Here is a 19,583-nt window from a genome sequence, read left to right on the forward strand (position 1 = left end):
CCCCATCACTTTCAGATACACCAATCAAACATAAGTTTGGTCTTTTCACATAGTCCCATATTTCTTGGAGGCTTTGTTTGTTCCTTTTCACTTTTTTCTCTAATCATGTCTTCATGCTTTATTTCATTAAGTTGATCTTCAGTCTTTGACATCCTTTTTTCTCCTTGATCAATTCGACTATTGATACTTTTCTATGCTTCATGAAGTTCTTGTGCTGTGTTTTTTAGCTCCATCAGATCATTTATGTTGTTCTCTAAACTGGTTATTCTAACTAGCAATTTCTCTAACCTTTTTTCAAGGTTCTTAGCTTCCTTGCGTTGGGTTAGAATATGCTCCTTTAGCTCGGAAGAGTTTATTACCCACATTCTGAAGCCTACTTCTGTCAGTTCATCAAGCGGATTCTTTGTTCAGTTTTGTTCCATTGCTGGCAAGGAGCTGTGATTTTTTGGAGAAGAGGTGTTCTGGTTTTGGAAATTTACAGCCTTTTTGCACTGGCTTTTTCTTATCTTCATGGATTTATCTACCTTTAGTCTTTGATGCTGGTTACCTTCAAAAGGGGTTTTTGTGTGGACGTCTTTTTTGTTGATGTTGATGCTATTCCTTTCTGTTTGTTAGTTTTGCTTCTAATAATCAGGCTCCTCTGCTGCAGGTCTGCTGGAGTTTGCTGGAGGTTCACTCCAGACTCTGTTTGCCTGGGCATCACCAATGGAGGCTGCAGAACAGCAAAGATTGCTGCCAGTTCCTTCCTCTAGAACAGGTGTCCCCACACTACGGCCTGCAGGCCGCATGCGGCCCCCTGAGGCCATTTATCCGGCCCCCCGCTGCACTTCAGGAAGGGAGATGGGAGTTTTATCTATAAGCACCTGACTGAGGTTTCTGCCTTTCTTTCAGAGATGTCCTGCTCAGAGAGGAGGAATCTAGAGAAGCAGTCTACTTGCCAACTTTGCTTAACCCATTGTTCAACCAAGGCTATTACTGTAATATTGAGGTTCGGGGTGCCCTCAGCTCCCCTGAGAGGATGTTTCCCGAGGATCTTGGTCTCCTGCCCTCTCAAGAATGAGAGAGGGGACCATGGTACAGTGTGCAGTAAATACCAGACTCAAAAGTAGAAAGTGATTTATTTAGAGAGAGAGAGAGAGAGAGAGAAACAGGAGAAGGAAAAAGAAACAGCTAACTCTCACACTGAGTGAAAGAATCCAGAAAGATGGAATCCAGGAGAGAAAAGCAGCTTCCACACTGAGAGGAAGGGAATAGAGATTGAGATGGAGTTTAGGAGGGGAAGACAGGCTTCCACAAGAGTGTGTGGTAGGGAACCCCAGAGGGGAAATGCAGGAGGGCAAAGAGAGCTCCCACTATGTGGGAGGGGATTCCAGAGAGCTAGAAATCCAATGTGGGTGAAGGAGCAGGGGAATTTTTCCTAGGAGAAATTCCCACCTCCCCAAGTTTCTCTGGCCAATGAAAGGAGTTCCTTTAAACTTCTGCTGAGGAGATTGACTCTTAGTTTCTTCCTGCACTCGCGAAATTTAAACATAAACTGTTAAATCTCCCAGATGGAGAGAGATGGGAGGGAGCATGGTGCTGGGAAATTATTGCCCTTAAAACTACTTCCTGTTATGGACCCAGAAAGAGAACACATTCCCTCATTAGTGTCCTCCTCAAGACAGGAGACCAGAGTAGCATATGAAGGTTATTCCATTTCTACTGAGGGAGACACTTTCTCAGCATTTGCAGCAGCTCTGGGGATATCCTTCCCAAGAATGGTGAGGTGGAAAAGTTCATCTTTTATATTTAAAACATTAGACACAAATCCCCATGTGGCAGGATATTAATTTACCAAAAGGTACTCTGTAGTGTATAAAATACCCAGAAAGATTAACAACAGATAAGCTATAAATGTTTTCTTTACCTTTTCATTTTCTGGAAGCATTACCCTTTGCAAGTCATCATGGGCTGTCCATTATTTATCAAATTAGACTATTTTATAGCCCTATTCTGTTCTTTTATTACTAGATGATTTCTGCACTCTTCTGAAGCTCAGTAATTTACAGCTCTGTCCAGTGGAACTTACTATGATATGAAATACTCTGTTTTCCCTCTCTCCAACATGAGAACCAGTATGGGGCTACTGAGCACTAGAAGAACTGAATTTTTTAATTTTTACTAATTTATATTTACTTTAAGTATCCCAGTTAGAGGCCCTCAAACTGGATAATGAAGTTGCCTTCTTTGATGTCCCCTTTCTTCATATTGTGTGATTAAACTTTGTAAGACAGATTAAAGGGAAGAGCCCCAAAATCAGTGCTGATGTTTTCATATATGATAAAACCCATGGAATGGGCCACGAGAATATTTTGTAAAGAGTTGGCATTTATCTTTTAGCCTTCTAAAAACTCATATGCATTTAGACAAAGATCTGGACAAGCCAGATCTGTAGGGACCCATAGGCAAGAAATGGGACTTGCACAGAGTTCCCAGAATCTGCTGGGACCACAAGGGAGGACCCATACTCTGAGCTTTCATCTCACCAAATGTCATGCCAGCAGAGGAAAAGAGTGGGAGGGCCTTGTTTCCACCTATGGGAAGCAAGGAAAGGAAAAGACATTTTCAAAGCTACAATTGGGAACATTTACTTTATGCAGATAGCAGTTGAGTGAAGGTAATGAAATGCATGATGCTCTCTACAGCACTTTTCAAAGAGTGAACTTGTAAAAGTTTGTTATAGACTGCCAGAATCTTCTTTAGTAGTCTTTGAAGTAGGGAGATAGAGGATCCTATTATCCCTGCTTTTCTGTAAGGCATACCTTTTATTTTTGCCAGTACATGTTTTTCAGATATATATTGATGAAAGCCAAACTGCTTACAGATAGAACAGACATAAGCAAAATATCTGTCCTCATATGATAAAGTGTAATGACGACAGGGCTTTCTTTTTTTTTTTTTAAAGAAATGTAGATGTCTGACTTGAAATCAGTATATGGTAATGTCCATTATGGTTTTCCTTTCTCATATTAATACATATGGTAACATTATATACATATAGTGATTTAATTGTCTTAAATTTTATGGTAACCTTATTCCAGCTGCTTCAGACCTTAAAATTCTGTTACCAATTCCAGACAACAAAATCCCAGGCTCCAAAGCCTTCAACAGTTAGCGTTTCATTTTCTCCGGGCCCAAGTCAGCAATATAATCAGAAACACAATAAAAAATTATAGTGTTCATTCCCAACCCATCATGGAGTGAAAAATCTCTCTAAATGGATCTTAAAAATCATTTTCCTTCTGTAAGAGAAAACATGCTGCAAAGACAAAATTAAAAGTCACATTCGCTTGGCATTGTAAATAAGAACAAAGCCTACAGGTAAACTGACGCTGCTCCATCCATTTGTCCCCAGGTCATAGATCTGTACTGGGGAGTGGAACAAGATGTCTGGGACAGCCCAGAGCTCCAGAAGACCCGCATGAAGCTGCTGGAGGATTGCTTGAAAACTTCTGCAGGTCCATGTTTTGTTGTGGGTATAAAAAACCTAATGCTTTATATTAAATTTTAGATGAATGTGAGATTCTTGCTGATTTGTGATTTGTGAGGGGCTTTTTAAATGAGGAGGAAAAAGATGTTTTTATGTCTATTTAAACATTTTAAGCTGTCTCTCTCAATGTGTGAGAAAAAAAAAAACTTCAGCTTTCCATAAGAAGTGCCACAAATTAACGGTAAATAATTTGAAATGGTGATCAAAGGGATGACTTGGGTTTGACAGCAATTTCTACAACACCCTGTGATCAACAACAAGAATTACTCTTTCAGACCTACAATAATTATCCGAGGTTTTCTTATCTTACTGTATAATATATTCCATCATAGTGTTTCTATTTCTTAACACTAGAATTTCTGGCATTTTTTTTTTAACAAAGTGGCTGAAACGTTGTTAAAGTAAATCAAGCATACTATGTCTCATCTGCCAGTAGCAAATGATGCCCTGTGAAAAAGTTTGTTTCTACAGTGATTTTCAGATACATGTTCATTATAAGCTAAAGAACAACAGAGATATTTCAAGTGGAACATTATTATTAATTCATTATTTTCTGAAGAATACTCACTCCTCTGTGTAAGCACAGTGGTAGTAAGATAAATAGGTCATCCTATGGCAGGTGACTGTGCAAAATTACTGCCTTAAATTAGCTTTAGAAAGTCTTATCTTGAATCCAAACATATCCTACCAATCGATAGGGAAGTTGCCCCTTTGGACCTAGTTTGCTCTAAAACTGACAGATGACTGTTAAAATTACTAGTGAGTGCTATGAAAAAAAAATCACATCATACTGTTAAAAACTAGGTTCAATATGTCAGCAAAAGTGTTCTTAATATTTACTTGTATATCCATCTATATTTGGCTCTGCATAGGATTAGGAAGATCTCCTGAGATGATATCAGAAATTTAACCAGCTGATGGTAAATTTCTTAACCCAAGCTAGTAAAGTATATAAAGTCTGTATCATATAATATTTGTAATATTCCGTATGTAGATAAGTTGTTTACTCACCAACCACTTGAGTGCTACTGTGTGCCAAGGGCTGCTCTTAATGCTGGGGGTATGGTCGGTTGACTCATACGAAATTGTTATTTTGTGGGCCAGTTCCTTATGATTCAACCTTAGAATTGAACTAAGAAGATAAAATTAAATTCTTTAATCTTCAAATGGACTATTAAGGTTTCAATTTAAGTGACAGGAAAACCTGCAGAAATGTTTTGAGCAGAAGAATGAGGTGATTTGACTTGTATTTTAAGGACAGCCTTGGCTGCTGGGTGAAGAATAGGGGACAGAGCAGGCAGAGCTTTAGAGAGCTACTGCAATAAGCCAAATGAGAAAAATACATGGTTTAGGAGTTTTGGGGAATGAATGAACACCTAAAATCAGTGTCCTGTAGCCTGAAAAGAACTCTATAAAATAGGCCTGAAAGTTGTGTTAAATATCTGAAGAGCAAGTAGTGGAAGAGACTTTTTTTCCAGCAGTCATTGGAGGATAGAACTAGGAAGTGGATTTCAGCTTTGGGTGAAGAAGTTAAAGGATAGAGCTTTCTCTCAAGTTTTGGGGTCCAGTATCTGGGTTCTGACTTGACATTTCATAGCTGTGTGGCACTGCAGGAGTTGCTTCACTATTCTAAGCCTTAGTTTTTTGTCTGTCAAGTGGAAGTGATAATAATAGTTATCTACCTTATTGGGTCATTCTAAGAATCAAATGAAATTTTAAGTGCTTTTATACTATTTCACATATAGTAACCCATTAAAAAATGTTCATTGTTTCTTGTTATGTTATCTATCACAGCTGTCTGAAATGAAATCACCTGGCTCAAACTGTAATGATGCATCACCAAAAAAGTTTTCATTGAACTGAAGAACACAAACTACTCTGACAGGGGTGCTGTCAAAGAGATCTAAATATTGGAAGACAGGTTAGGCCACATTCTGTTATGCTTAGAAAGCCAAATTTGGGAAGCATAACCCACCATGGGAATGTCCTGGGGAATCTCATTACTGTGATCTCCATAGTCCTACCATAATCCAGCCTCAGAAATTTAGGAATGAGAGAGATGTTCTCCCCATTATATAACCCTGTCTAGTCCCATACCTAAGCTAACTAAAATTAGACGTGACTCGAAATTCTAACAATTTGCTGGTAGGAGAATAAATAATGTAAAAGCTTTGCAAGTTTGTGTAAGTCCGGAGAGTAAAGGTTAGCTGACAGAAGAGCAGCAACATCTTTATTGAGCATAAACAAATCATTTATCCCTTCTTCTGCTCCCCTGTTACATGTTTAAACTCAGGAAACCATGATAAAACCCTGCAGATAAAGCTAGGATTATTCACCCCAGTGATCCTAAATTACACAAGGCTTATATCTCACTGCTTATAGAAAAAAAAAAAAAAAAATGTACACCTCTTATGGCCTTTCCTGTTGTAACTATGGTAACAACTGGCATGTGTGTTACTTTTAAGCTCCAGTTTCCTTGCCCAGTGCTCCCTGGTGGATATTTCTAGAAGTCATGATGACCCCTGTGGGATGCAGAGCTTAGCATAATACTTCCCTTAATGCTGAAGTCTTTGGCAAGGAAATTCACCACTGCTGAATGAAAATAATGTTTTTATATCTTCAAAGGCTTCACAGACTTTAGCCTTTATGTTAGATCCAAATAAATTTAGGACCAGATGGAGCTTTCCTTTTAAACACCCAGAGAATTGAGGCCCAAAGGGAACTTGGTCTTCAACATTGTCCATGCTTGGCTTTTTTTGACTTCATTTCCTAAGGGAAATTTAGATAATGGCCTGAGGTTCCAACGGACATGCAAGCTGTGCTGTAATTCTGGACAGCTGTTTTACACATGTTCGTGGCCACAAAGAGATGACGGTGCTAGAGTGACAGGGCCTGGACATGTGTCTGGTCCTGCTCTCAGAAGACTAGTTTGGGGGACATATTGTAAAGCATACATCATCTTACTGAGAAAAACAACATTTGAATAAATGCATAGAGAGAGGCAAGTGCAGTGGGAAGAGCCCAAAATTTTCATTTTACAATCAAGCGAGAAACCTGGGGGCAAGTTCTCAGAGAACAAGTCACTAACTTAATTGTGCTTTAATAATCACATTTACAAATATGGGAAAATAGTAACAGAAAACTAAAAGTAAATTTTGAATCAATTTCAAAGGTTTGTTGTGGGGACTAAATGTGATGCTATATGTATGAGTTATTTGTAAACCCATACAGGCTAACAACTAGTAATTTTAGACCAAATAACTTAAACTGTGATTTACGCTGTTTTCAAATGAGAATAAAAAGTTTTCTTTTATATTAGGTATTTATGTGCTATTATAATTTTTCCCTTTAAAAATGTTGATAATCTAAATGTCAAAAGTATTAAGGCTTCATTCAGTCAAATGTTACAGGATTTTAATTCATTCTTATTTGTGTATTAATAAAATTAAACATATATGGTACATACATATTTTATTTTTCTAGTTATTAATTTACTGACATTTACTGACTAAAAGCTTTACTTAGGCCCAGGGAGGGATTCTGACCAGGGCAGCTCCTAGCAGGGAGACAACTCACAGCTGAGTGACAAATAATGTTCATCACCTTTTAGGCATAAAAAATTGCTTCAGCCTTTGCAAAGTGCGGAAGATTCAACAGAATCTCTCTCACCTACTTGTCGCATCCTCTAGTCCATAGAAAATCCTTTTGTAGAGGGAGAGGAATATGACCTTTTGGAGAAATCAGAGGTCATGCAATTCTAATTTTCTCATTATCTCATCCCCACCCTTCTCCATGGTGCATATTTATAGGGAAAAGGGAGTTTTCTTTTTGTCACCCCTCCAAATGTGAAGTATCTGAAAGAATTGCTCACAGAGTTTGAGCGTTGATCCTGGACCATGAATACAGGCCTACCTCATGGCAGAAGTTGATAGAAGTAGGTGACTTCAATCAGAAAAAACAAAGGTGACATTATAACTGATCACATAGAAATACAGAAGATCCTCAGGGACTGTTATAAACACAACTGTGCACACAAACTAGAAAATCTAGAGGAAATGGACAAATTCCTGGAAACACAATCTCCCCATATTGAATCAGAAAGAAATTGAAACCCTAAGCAAACCAATATTGAGATACAAAACTGACTCATTAATAAACCTACCAACCAAAAAAAAAAAGCCCAGAACCCGATACATTCACGACAAATTCCACCAGATGTACACAGCAGAGCTGATACCTATTATGGTGAAACTATTCCAAAAACTTAAGGAGAATGGACTGCTCCCAAACTCATTCTTAAAAACCAGCATCACCCCAATACCTGATAAAAGACAAAACCTGGCCAAGACACAGTGGAAAAAAAAGAAAACTACAGGCAAATATTCCTGGTGAATGTAGATGCAGAAATTCTGAACAAAATACTAGCAAACCAGATCCAGAAGTACTTAAAAAGTTAATTCACCATGATCAAGTAGGTTTAATTTCTGGGATGCAAGGCTGATTCAACAGCTCAGCACTTGAGCTCCTAGAAGAGACAGACTGTTTCCTCAAGCAGCTCCCCCAACCCCCATGTAACCAAAGAGATACTTCATAAAGGAGAGCTGAGGCTGACATCTGGCAGGTATCCTTCTGGAACAAAGATAACAGAAGAATAAACTGGCAGCAACCCTTAGTGTTCTGCAGCCACTGCAAGTGATCCCCAGGTAAGCAGGGTCTGGAGTGGACCTCCAGCAGTCCTACAGCAGGGGGGCCTGACTGTTAGAAGGAAAACTAAAAAGCAGAAAGAAATAACTTCATCAGCAATAAAAAGGATGTCCACTCAGAGACCCCATCTGAAAAGTCACCAACCACAAAGACCACAGGTAGATAAATCCACAAAGATGGGAATAAACCAGCAGAAAAAGGATGAAAACACCCAAAACCAGAATGCCTCTCCTTCTCCAAAGGATCACAACTCCTCACCAGCAAGGGAACAAGGCTGGATGGAGAATGAGTCTGATGAATTGACAGAAACAAGCTTCAGAAGGTGGGTAATAACAAACTTCTCTGAGCTAAAACATCATGTTCTAACCCAATGCAAAGAAACTAAGAACCTTGAAAGAAAGATTTGATGAAATACTAACCAGAATAAACAGCTTAGAGAGGAATATAAATGAATTAATGGAGCCTAAAAACACAACACGAGAACTTCGTGAAGCATACACAAGTTTCAATAGCCAAATCGACCAAGCAGAAGAAAGGATATCGGAGGTTAAAGATCAACTCAATGAAATAAAACGAGAAATCAAGATTAGAGAAAAAAAGAGTAAAAAGAAATGAACAAAGCCTCCAAGAAATATGAAACTTTAACACTCCACTGTCAACATTAGACAGATTAGTGAGACAGAAAATTAACAAGAATATTCAGGACTTGAACTCAGACCTGTACCAAGCAAACTTAATAGACATTTACAGAACTCTCCACCCCAAATCCACAAGAATATACATTCTTCTCAGCACTGCATCACACCTACTCTAAAATTGACTACATAACTGGAAGTAAATCAATCCTCAGCAAATGCAAAAGAATGGAAATCATAACAAACAGTCTGTCAGACCACAGTGCAATCAGATTAGAACTCAGAATTCAGAAACTAACTCAGAACCACACAACTTCATGAAAACTGAACAACTGGCTCTTGAATGTTGACTGGATGAACAATGACATGAAGGCAGAAATAAAAATGTTCTTTGAAACCAATGAGAATGAAGACACAATGTACCAGAATCTCTAAGACACATTTAAAGCAGTGTCTAGAGGGAAATTTATAGCAATAAATGCCCACATGACAAGTAAGGAACGATCTAAAATTGACACCCTATCATCAAAATTGGAAGAGCTAGAGGAGCAAGATCAAAAAAACTCAAAAGCTAACAGAAGACAAGAAATAACTAAGATCAGAGCAGAACTGAAGGAGATAGAGACACAAAATGTAGCCCTGTGTACAAGAGCAAAGTCCTGGAACCAACCCAAATGCCCATCAATGATAGACTGGACAAAGAAAATGTGGTACATATACACCATGGAATACTACGCAGCCATAAAAAATGATGAGTTAATGTTCTTTGTAGGGGCATGGATGAACCTGAAAACCATCATTCTCAGCAAACTGACACAGGAACAGAAAATCAAACACTAAATTTTCTCACTCATAGGCGAGTGTTGAACGATGAGAACACATGGACACAAGGAGGGGAGCATCACACACTGAAGTCTGTGAGGGAGGACTAGGGGAGGGACACTGGGGGGTATGGAGTTGGGGAGGGATAACATGGGGAGAAATGCCAGATATAGGTTATGAGGATGGAGGTAGCAAACCACATTGTTCTTTACATGTACCCCAGAACCTAAAATGCAATAAAATATATATACAGGCATCCAACAGGAAAAGAAGAAGTAAAACTGTCTCTCTTCATGTATGATGTGATTCTATACCTAGAATATCATAAAGACTCTTCCAAAGGGTTCCCACAACTGATAAACAACTTCAGTAGAGTTTCTGGATACAAAATCTATGTAGAAAAATTAGTAACATTTCTATACATCCATAACATTTAAGCTGAAAGCCAAATAAATCAAGAATGCAATACTATTTACAATAGCCACAAAAAATTCAAATACCTAGAAACACATCTCACCAAGGAAGCAAAAGAGCTCTACAAGAAGAACTACAAAACACTGCCAAAAGAAATCACAGATGATATAAACCAGGCATCCCCAAACTATGGCCCGCAGGCTGCATGCGGCCCCCTGAGGCCATTTATCCAGCCTCCCTTCTGCACTTCAGGAAGGGGTATCTCTTTCATTGGTGGTCAGTGAGAGGAGTACAGTATATGGCAGCCCTCCAACGGTCTGAGGGACAGTGAACTGGCCCCCTGTGTAAAAAGTTTGGGGATGCCTGATGTAAACAAATGGGAAAACAATCCATGCTTCTGGATTGGAAGAATCAATTCATTAAAACGTCCATGCATCCAAAGCAATATATAGATTTGTATCAAATTGCCAATGTCATTTTTCACAGAACTAGAAAAACCTATCCTAAAATTTATATGGAATCAAAAAATAGTGTGAATAGCCAAAGCAATGCTAACCAAAAAGAACAAAGCTGAAGGCATCACATTACCCAACTTCAAACTATGCTATTAGGCTACAGTAACTCAAACAGCATAGTACTGGTACAAAAACAGACACATAGACTAATGGAACAAAATAGAGAACCCAGAAATGAACCTGCACATCTACAGTCATCTAATCTTCAACAAAGTTGACACAAATAAGCAATGGGGAAAGATATTCTATTCAATAAATTATATTGGGATAGCTGACTAGCCATATGGAGAAGAATGAAATTGCACCCCTATTCTTCACTATATATAAAAATTAAATCAAGATCGATTAAAGATTTAAATGTAAGACCTCAAACTATAAGAATCCCAGAAGAAAACCTAGGAAATATCATTCTGGACATCCGCCTTGGGAAATAATTTATTATTAAGTCCTCAAAAACAACTGCAACAAAAAAAAATTAACAAGTAGTACCTAATAAAACTAAAGAGCTTCTGCACAGCAAAAGAAATTATCAACAGAGTGTCAAGTAGTACCTAATAAAACTAAAGAGCTTCTGCACAGCAAAAGAAATTATCAACAGAGTGAACCAGCAACATACAGAATGGGAGAAAATGTTCAAAAACTATACATCTGACTAATGTCTAGCATTTGGAATCTGTAAGGAACTTAAACAATGAATGAGCAAAAAAAAAAAAAAAAACAAGCTCATTAAAAAATGGGCAAAATATATGAACAGGCACTTCTCAAAGGAAGACATACAAGTGGCCCACAAATGGATGAAAAAAATGCGCATCAACACTAATCATCAGAGGAATGTAAATTAAAAGCAAAATGAGACACCATCTCACACTAGTCAGGATGACTATTAAAAACTCAAACAACAACAGATGCTGATGAGGCTGTAGGGAAAAAGGAATGATTATATACTGTTGATGGAAATGTAAATTAGTTCAGCCACTGTGTGAAAAGCAGTTTGGAGATTTCTGAAAGAACTTAGAACTACCATTCAAACCAGAAATTCCATGACTGGGTATATATCAAAAATAAAATAAGTCTTTCTACCAAAAAGACACATGCACTTCACATGTTCATCACAGCACAATAGCAAAGACAGAATCAACCTAGGTGTCCATGTCTAGTGGATTGGATAAAGAAAATGTGGTACATAAACACCATGGAATACTACACATCCATAGGGAAGAATGAAATTATATTCTTTGTAGCAATGTGAGTGAAACTGGAGGCCATTTTTCTGAGTGAATTAAATCAGGAACAGAAAACCAATGTGATCTCAATGGGGCTATGAGATCACACACATATAAATAAGAAATATTTTCTTTTATAAAATAATTTGGTATTTTTCTGATAATCTTCCAACATATGAATAAAAACTTTTCTTATGCTACAGTACCAGTTGAATTTTAAGAAGGAAATTTGTGCAAACATTAAACACCGCACTGGTTCTAGGTAAAAGTGCCGGTCTAGAACTCTCCTGAAGGATAGTACAGTCTACTGCTAAACCCTGGGCCTCCTCAGACTTGCAATCAGATTATCATTTGCCTGCCCTGATTTCCCTGTTACCTTGTTTCACATCTACAAGAAAACCAAATACCACATGTTCTCACTTATAAGTGGGAACCAAAAATTGGGTACTCATGGACATAAAGATGGTAACAATAGAAACTGGGGACTACTCAGCCACACACATACATGCTGCCATCAGTGGCACAGGGAATGAGGGAGGGGGAAAGGGTTGAAAAACTGTTAGGTACAATGCTGAGCACCTGAATGATGGGATCAATTGTATCTCGAATCTCAGCAACACGTAATACACCCAGGTAACAAACCAGCACATGTATGCCCTGAATCTAAAATAAAATTTGAAATTATATATAAAAAAGAAGACAGCTTATGCTCTGCTCTCTTGAGCAAGTAGAGTTTGAAAAGCTTAGTTACAGTATTAAAGAATGTGTCCCCACCCCACCACGCGTGTGCCATCCCTGGGGGGATGCTCATAGCATCTCACTAAGGTTCCTCAACTCATAGTGTGAATGAGGTGGAAATTTGCTGTGGGAGAAGCATTGGCAGGCAACCCTAGGACAGCCAAGCCTGATACCATGCGTGCAATGAGAGGAGCACCAATTACCAGTAAGAGGTTCTTCCATAACTTTGCGTTTAGAGGGGTGTTCCATGTCTTAGAATCAGGACAAAAGGAATCTTGCCTGAAGTATGCTTTGTCAACTATCTGAGCTCTCAGTGAGCCAACACCCTTATAGCATCCTCAACGGGGCTATGAGATCACACACATATAAGCAAACACAATCTGTCAGCATTGGGTAAAGAAGCAGCAGAGACCAAAAGAACAGGCATATTATCATTGTTGCTTGAGTGTAAGCAGATGTCAAAGCAGACTTCTACCTACATTTTACACACACACACACACACACACACACACACACACACACACACATCAGTGGCACAGCTAGCGGGGAGCAGAGAACAGGTCATGCTCATACCCACCACAGGCAGCTCCTGGCAGGGGACTCTAAGTCCAGTATGCACAAAGGGAGAAGAAAGAAGCCCAGATAGCTACATTTTGAACTGGGCCATATTTTAAACTGAAAATATGACAACTTAAGGGATTGAACTGTGAAATCTGTTGTTATTCAGCAAGTTTATTTTTTCACTAGGCAGAAGAGTAAAGACAAGACAAACTTTTTAGCTGTAACTGACAGACTGACATTCTAATTTGTATGTCACTGAGTGACACTACTCAAACTTATAGCATATAGGTGAGTTCCTTATTACCTTCTCACCACTCTATTTGAAGTTAAATTTTGTCTCCTTATAGTTTAGTTTCTTTAAATAATTTTCAGTAAAAGAAAACTACATAGTAAGATTTCTTAAATAATTTAAAAGAATTACAGTATTTTTTAAACCACTTAGCTTTGGAAAATATTTCACATTTATCCATATTCTAATATGTTTGCTTTATCATTTTAGGTATACAAAACAAAATACACAGATGAAAAATTAAAATAAGTACTTAATTTTCATTTGTATTTTAACTAAAGTGCAGGGGATAGGGGTTGTATCATTTAGTTCTAACCTTTATAAGTACAGTTCTACTAACCAAAATGTATTTTATTTTATTTTATTTTATTTTTGAGACAGAGTCTCACTCTGTCACCAGGCTGCAGTACAGTGGCCTGATCTTGGCTCACTGCAACCTCCACCTCCTGGGTTCAACCAATTCTCCTGCCTCAGCCTCCTGAGTAGCTGTGACTACAGGAGTGTGCCACCACACCCAGCTAATTTTTTGAATTTTAGTAGAGACAGGGTTTCACCATGTTGGCCAGGATGGTCTCAATCTCCTGACCTCATGATCCACCTGCCTCAGCCTCCCAAAGTGCTGGGATTTCAGGCGTGAGCCACTGCGCCTGGCCCAAAATGTATTTTTAAGTGGGAAAATACTCATCAATTTGAACTGGAAAGTCACCTAAACTAAACAATCTGTTTTAAAAAGATTTTTCTTACAAATTTAATTTAAATAAAAATCTAAATCCTCAGATTTTCCTGGTATTTTTCTCATATAGTCCAGTGAAACAAAGATTTCTTTACTTATAAAAATGTTCATCCAGTTGAAATCAACTAGTTATCATATCTCTGAAATTCTTGATATCACTAAAAGAGTTTTAGAATGGACAAACATTGAAAACTAGCTTTCTTCTCAATAATATTTAATTGGTAAAAGCCAAGAGGGCCACTGAATTAATTATTGCTAATATATTAAGTATTTCTACAGTAAACTTTTACTAATATATAAGCTATTTCCATAGCTTAAGTTTAGTTGATGTAAAATATCGTATTTTTATATGATAAAAAGAATTATGGAGAAAAAGTGAATGGGAGAGTACTCAGTCTCTTTATAATTTAATTGGTAAAGAAGAATGTTCACTTTTATAGCTGTAGTCCAGAGGACTTCTAAGTAGGCCAGCAACAACTTTTTTAAAAGGCAAAATATAAACATCATATTTTTAAAAAAATAGTAGGGCTGTGGAGACAAAGGTGATTAGACACACTCAATTTCCAGAAAGAAACAAGTCAGTTATTGGTAAGCTGACTTTATAGATAGCGGAACCCCAAAATCATGTGTGTTTTCTCCATAAGGTATTTGCTGAGCATCAGGCAACGTGGGAGGTTAGGAAGCTGCAATGGAAAGGCAGAATAAAGTCTCCAATAATATCTTGGTGTACAGGAGAAAAAGTAGCACAAACATGTAACAGGTGTTGCCTTTGAGGCATTTTAATTCAATTCAAAGTAAGCTGAATCTAAAACTCCAACCTAGCCCCAGCCCAGTTCAGTTACGAATGGGAATGTGATGATAAGCCTCTCATTGCCCTATGAGTCTAACATAGGAAAGGGATCCCTATTAACCATTCTTTTAAATATGAAGTTCAGAATACAGTGAAAATTACAAGACATGCAAAGAGTCAAGAAAATATGACTAATTTTAAAAGGAAGTCTAAAGAATAGATGGAACAAGTAGAAAGATGCTGGCTTAAACCCAACTATTTTATTCACTGTAAGTAATCTAAACCATTCAGTTAAATACAGGTTCAACTGTATGCTGTTTGCAAGAGTTCCCTTTGAAGGAAACAGCATAAATTGGTTAAGAGTAAAATGATAAAACTATAGATATAGATATGCTATAGAAAGACTAACCAAAAGAAAATTACATCAATTTCATATAGTAGGCTTTGAGTTAAGAAGATAAAGTAAGATATTTCATAATGAAAAAATTTGACAGAAAATGTAATAGTTCTGTATTTGTATGCACCTAATAATGTGGCTCCAAAATATAAATATCTTGACTAAAAGGAGAAATAGACAAATCTACAGTCATAATTGGAGATACTTACAAATGTCTTTCCATATCTAAGAGAAGTAGGAAGCAAATCCGTAAGTATGTAGATTTTAATTACATGATTTATAATATGACCTAATTAACATTCATAGAATGCCACATTTGATAACTGCAGAATATACCTTTTTTCAATTACATAGAACATTGGCTAAAAGTACAAAGGATAATCCATCCATATAGTCTCAACAAACTTCAAAGAGTTGAAGTCATACTAAACTTGTGCTCTGACCTCAGTGGAATTAAAAATGAAAAAATAACTGAAAAATGACTAAACATGTCCAAATATGTGAAAGTTAACACCGTTCTAAATAAACTATGGGTCAAAGTAGAAAAATCACAAGGGAAATCTAAAAATATTTTGAACCGCACTAATATGAAAACCGTATCAAAACTTGTAGATTTGACTAATTATACAAATTTCAAATATTCTAAATACTTAAAAAATAGAAATCCATAATTTGAAATTCATATAATTATAAAAGATGAGAATTTGAAAATTAATGATTTAAGTGTCCATCTGAAAAAAAGGATAGAAAAAAAAGGGAGAATTAAACCCAAGGCAATTAGAAGGAAAAGGCAATATTCATCAGAGTATAACAGCTTTTAAAACACTTCTACAAATTCTCAGTGCTATTTGTTCATCTAAGGATAAATGAATGATACTATTTTAGAGCTGGAAAGAGCCTTAAGATTATTTAGTAACTAAATAAATCTTGATTATACACAGGTAAAACTGAAACCCAAAGACGTGAAGGGAATTTTTATTTTCTGAATGCCTAAAATACAATAGGTACTATGTTGAGCTTTTTTCCTCTTATATCAGCCCATGGGGCAGTTATTTTTCCATTTCTTTCAGTGAAAATGCTGTGACAGGTGATTTCCGCAATTTACTTGATGTCTAACTAGTAAGAAATAAGAGCCAGGATTTCAGTCTAAGTCTCTTTAATTCCAAAGCCAACATTCTTCCTACTAACAGATGCTAAATGGTTTAATTGGAAGGTATAATGAAGTCTAGAACCCACGTCCTTTTCTTCCTGTCTGTTCTTTATCTACAGATGCACAGGGGTTGAACTACTATATCCTGTTCCAGTTTTCTTAGTGGCATTTTCTCACATACAGTTCATTGACTCAGATAACATAATCACTAGCCTAGTGTGTGATATACTTCTCTCTGGTAGGGAAGGAAGCCGTGTCGCCGAAGGCTTTATTGAGATTGCTTCAGCCAAAACTTGGACCTTTTCATCTGATTTCCCTGGACTGAGAAACTCTAAGCTGCCAAAACCTGTGCTTGAAAATGCCATAAATGCAAATTGTAAAAACAACAAAGACTTCTTAATTTTTCTCCCCTTGCATTTACCCAGCATCTAATTATAATGCAAGGTCTAGATCTGCTATATCCAATCAACCTAAAGTCTCAATATACTTCTAGAAATGCATATTTTACATTGTTGTCCAGTAAAACACAAGCAAATTTTTAAAGTGCCTATCATATGTAAGACTGTGCTATTTCTTCTGAGCTAATGGTAAGTCATATGCTACCCCGTCCTCTTAGCACCCACTTAAAAAGGCAGAGGTGTGTGTACAGTTAGATTATGATACTGTTTGAGTGAGATAATATTAGTTAGGTGTTATGGAAGCCACATGGAGAAACTGATTTGTTCTGATTCTGTGTGTCACAAAAGACCTCCTGAAGAAATGATAGGACTAAGAGCTTTCCATCCCTAAATCTAGGGCAGGGGAGATGAAGGTACCTTGATTGTTCAGAGCCCAGCAGTTCCTGAATGAAGGTAGAATATAGGGTTAGTGACAGGGCATTGTAGAACATGAGGCAAGAAATGTAATTTGAGGCCAGATCTTGTAAATTAAATTTCAGCATAAGCTGGTTAGCAGTGAGGAGGACATCGTGTTGAGATTTGTAACAAAAGGCAATGAGTTCAAGAGGCTAGAGACAAGAGACCTAACTAGCAACCCAGCTAATGTCATGATCCAAGTGAAGATACCCTGATGGGCTAACGAGGTGAAATAGAGAGGTGGGCATAGATTAGAGGTATTTCAGAGACAGAATTGGTAAGAAGTTGTTTACTGTTTCAGTGGGGGCTGAGGGAGAATGATGAGTCTAAGGTGATTATGCTGATATCCAGGGTATTAGCTCTTCCTTCCATTACACCATTGTAGATACTTAAATATACTGACTGAAACACATGTTGTGGAGAAACCTATGATCCAAAATTTATGAAAGGTAATTATTTGATGAAAAAAAACTATATTAACCAGAAAGAGTGATTAATATTTTCTGTTTCTCACAATATGTGTGTTTTTAAGAAATAAATTTAAGGTATATAAGTGCAGTTTTTGATACATGGATATATATAGTCTAATGGTGTAGTATGGGCTTTTAATGTAACCATCACCTGAATAGTGTACGTTGTACTGATGAAATAATTTCTCATCCCTCACCCTTCTCCCACCCTTCCCTGCCTCTATGTCCATGTGTATATATTATTTAGCGCTTACTTATAAGTGAGAACATGTGGTATTTGGCTTACATGAGGATTTTGTATACTTCTTTTCCATCTTGGGTGGTATGGGAGGAGAGTAAAATTGATAACCAAGAGTGAATAAGGAACAAGTTGAATCATAAAATCAGTGTGGACCATAAAAATTCAATGAACACTTCCTGTATTGGTTTACACTCTCCTTTTTTAAACAATCAAGGAAGGAGTAATTTTCTAAATGTGTGATGTCATAGGTCAAATACAAAGAATATGCAAAAGCTGGGGGCTCAAAATAGGCATTCTCTTCCAAGCTTGCAAATGTGCACAGAAAATGCTGAGAGTGGAGGTCAGAGATTATCTTCCCTGCTTGGAAATCTGCACAGCATGTGCTGAAAGTGGGCGGTGAAAGTAGGTATTCTCCTCCCAGTTTAGAAATACATGCAGATATGGGATGGCCTTGTGGAACTCCTCCATCTGATGGCCCTTTCTGTATTATCAGCGGTATGTAGCAGCCCCCAAAGTATCAAGAGCGTCCTCATTCATTTTTGTTCTGTTCTTTAGCATCTGTGCTGGATATGCAGATGGAATTGTAGGATTATTATTGCTCCTCACTCCTTTGCAGTTTTGCCACAATTGTGAAACTACCTGCACAGCCATTCTGCAGATCTGAACTGAATAGTTTGAAGCAACTTAAATATATTATTTTTATCTTAATTACACATGAGATCTCAGATTATGGAAGAAATAATAGTTTTAACTGTTAAAATTTTGACTTGAGAATAGAGAATCTCTGCTTATTTCTGCTTAGTTCAGCATTTACACTGGCCTATTGTTATACAAAAATATGTATTTTTAGTAATGAATATTTAAGGATTTTCAAACTCATACTTAATATTTCTGGACCAGAATATTTATATACCACCAGCAATATCGTATATAACTTAAAGTGCATCCCTTTCTGCAAATGGATTGACCGCAGTACTTTCCCTTAATAGTAAAATTATTTGCTTGCCCCAAAATGGAAGCATGTTTGTGGATTTTTGCTGAGCCTTGGAAGAAGCATTTGAAAGAAGGTTTGAATAATGTTCCTATGAAAATGGATATTAATTGGTCTTCAGCTTGAATCAGTTATAAATATGGAGGTGACCCTGATTAACCAACAGCAGGGAAGCAATTGTATCTTAATTGCCTATAGCAGTCTCAGAGAAGTACTGGACTCAACTTTCTCTAAAACATATCAGATGAGATCTGCTTTTGAAGAATCTAGATTAGTTGTCATATCTACTGCTGTACCTCATTTCTTGAAGACAAGAGGAGTGATGAGGCTAAAGGTTGATGATAAAATATGAATACTAGCTTTATGCTTCATTTTGTTGCTTATGTGAAAAGAACAAGCCTACAAACTAAATTTGGTTTGTGTTTGCTTTTTAATCTGTCTTTAATGTGGAAACTTACACAGTGTAAGTACATCTAGGGGCTTGGTACCCCCACACAGACCACCACACTTGCTTACATACACCCACA

At 37.2% G+C, this 19,583-nt stretch overlaps 1 protein-coding gene across 1 annotated transcript in view; it reads left to right on the forward strand.

Annotated features, from left to right (window-relative positions):
* The window catches only part of NWD2 (NACHT and WD repeat domain containing 2), a 203,344-nt gene that overhangs the window by 111,661 nt on the left and 72,100 nt on the right, over positions 1-19,583 (forward strand). Inside the window, exon 3 of the mRNA XM_003927503.4 lies at positions 3,395-3,511. Coding sequence (XP_003927552.1) covers positions 3,395-3,511 — 117 coding nt within the window. The remainder of the gene's footprint in view (positions 1-3,394; positions 3,512-19,583) is intronic.

The sequence above is a fragment of the Saimiri boliviensis genome, chromosome 3 (genome assembly GCF_048565385.1).
Source record: "Saimiri boliviensis isolate mSaiBol1 chromosome 3, mSaiBol1.pri, whole genome shotgun sequence".
In the NCBI taxonomy this organism is placed as follows: domain Eukaryota; kingdom Metazoa; phylum Chordata; class Mammalia; order Primates; family Cebidae; genus Saimiri; species Saimiri boliviensis.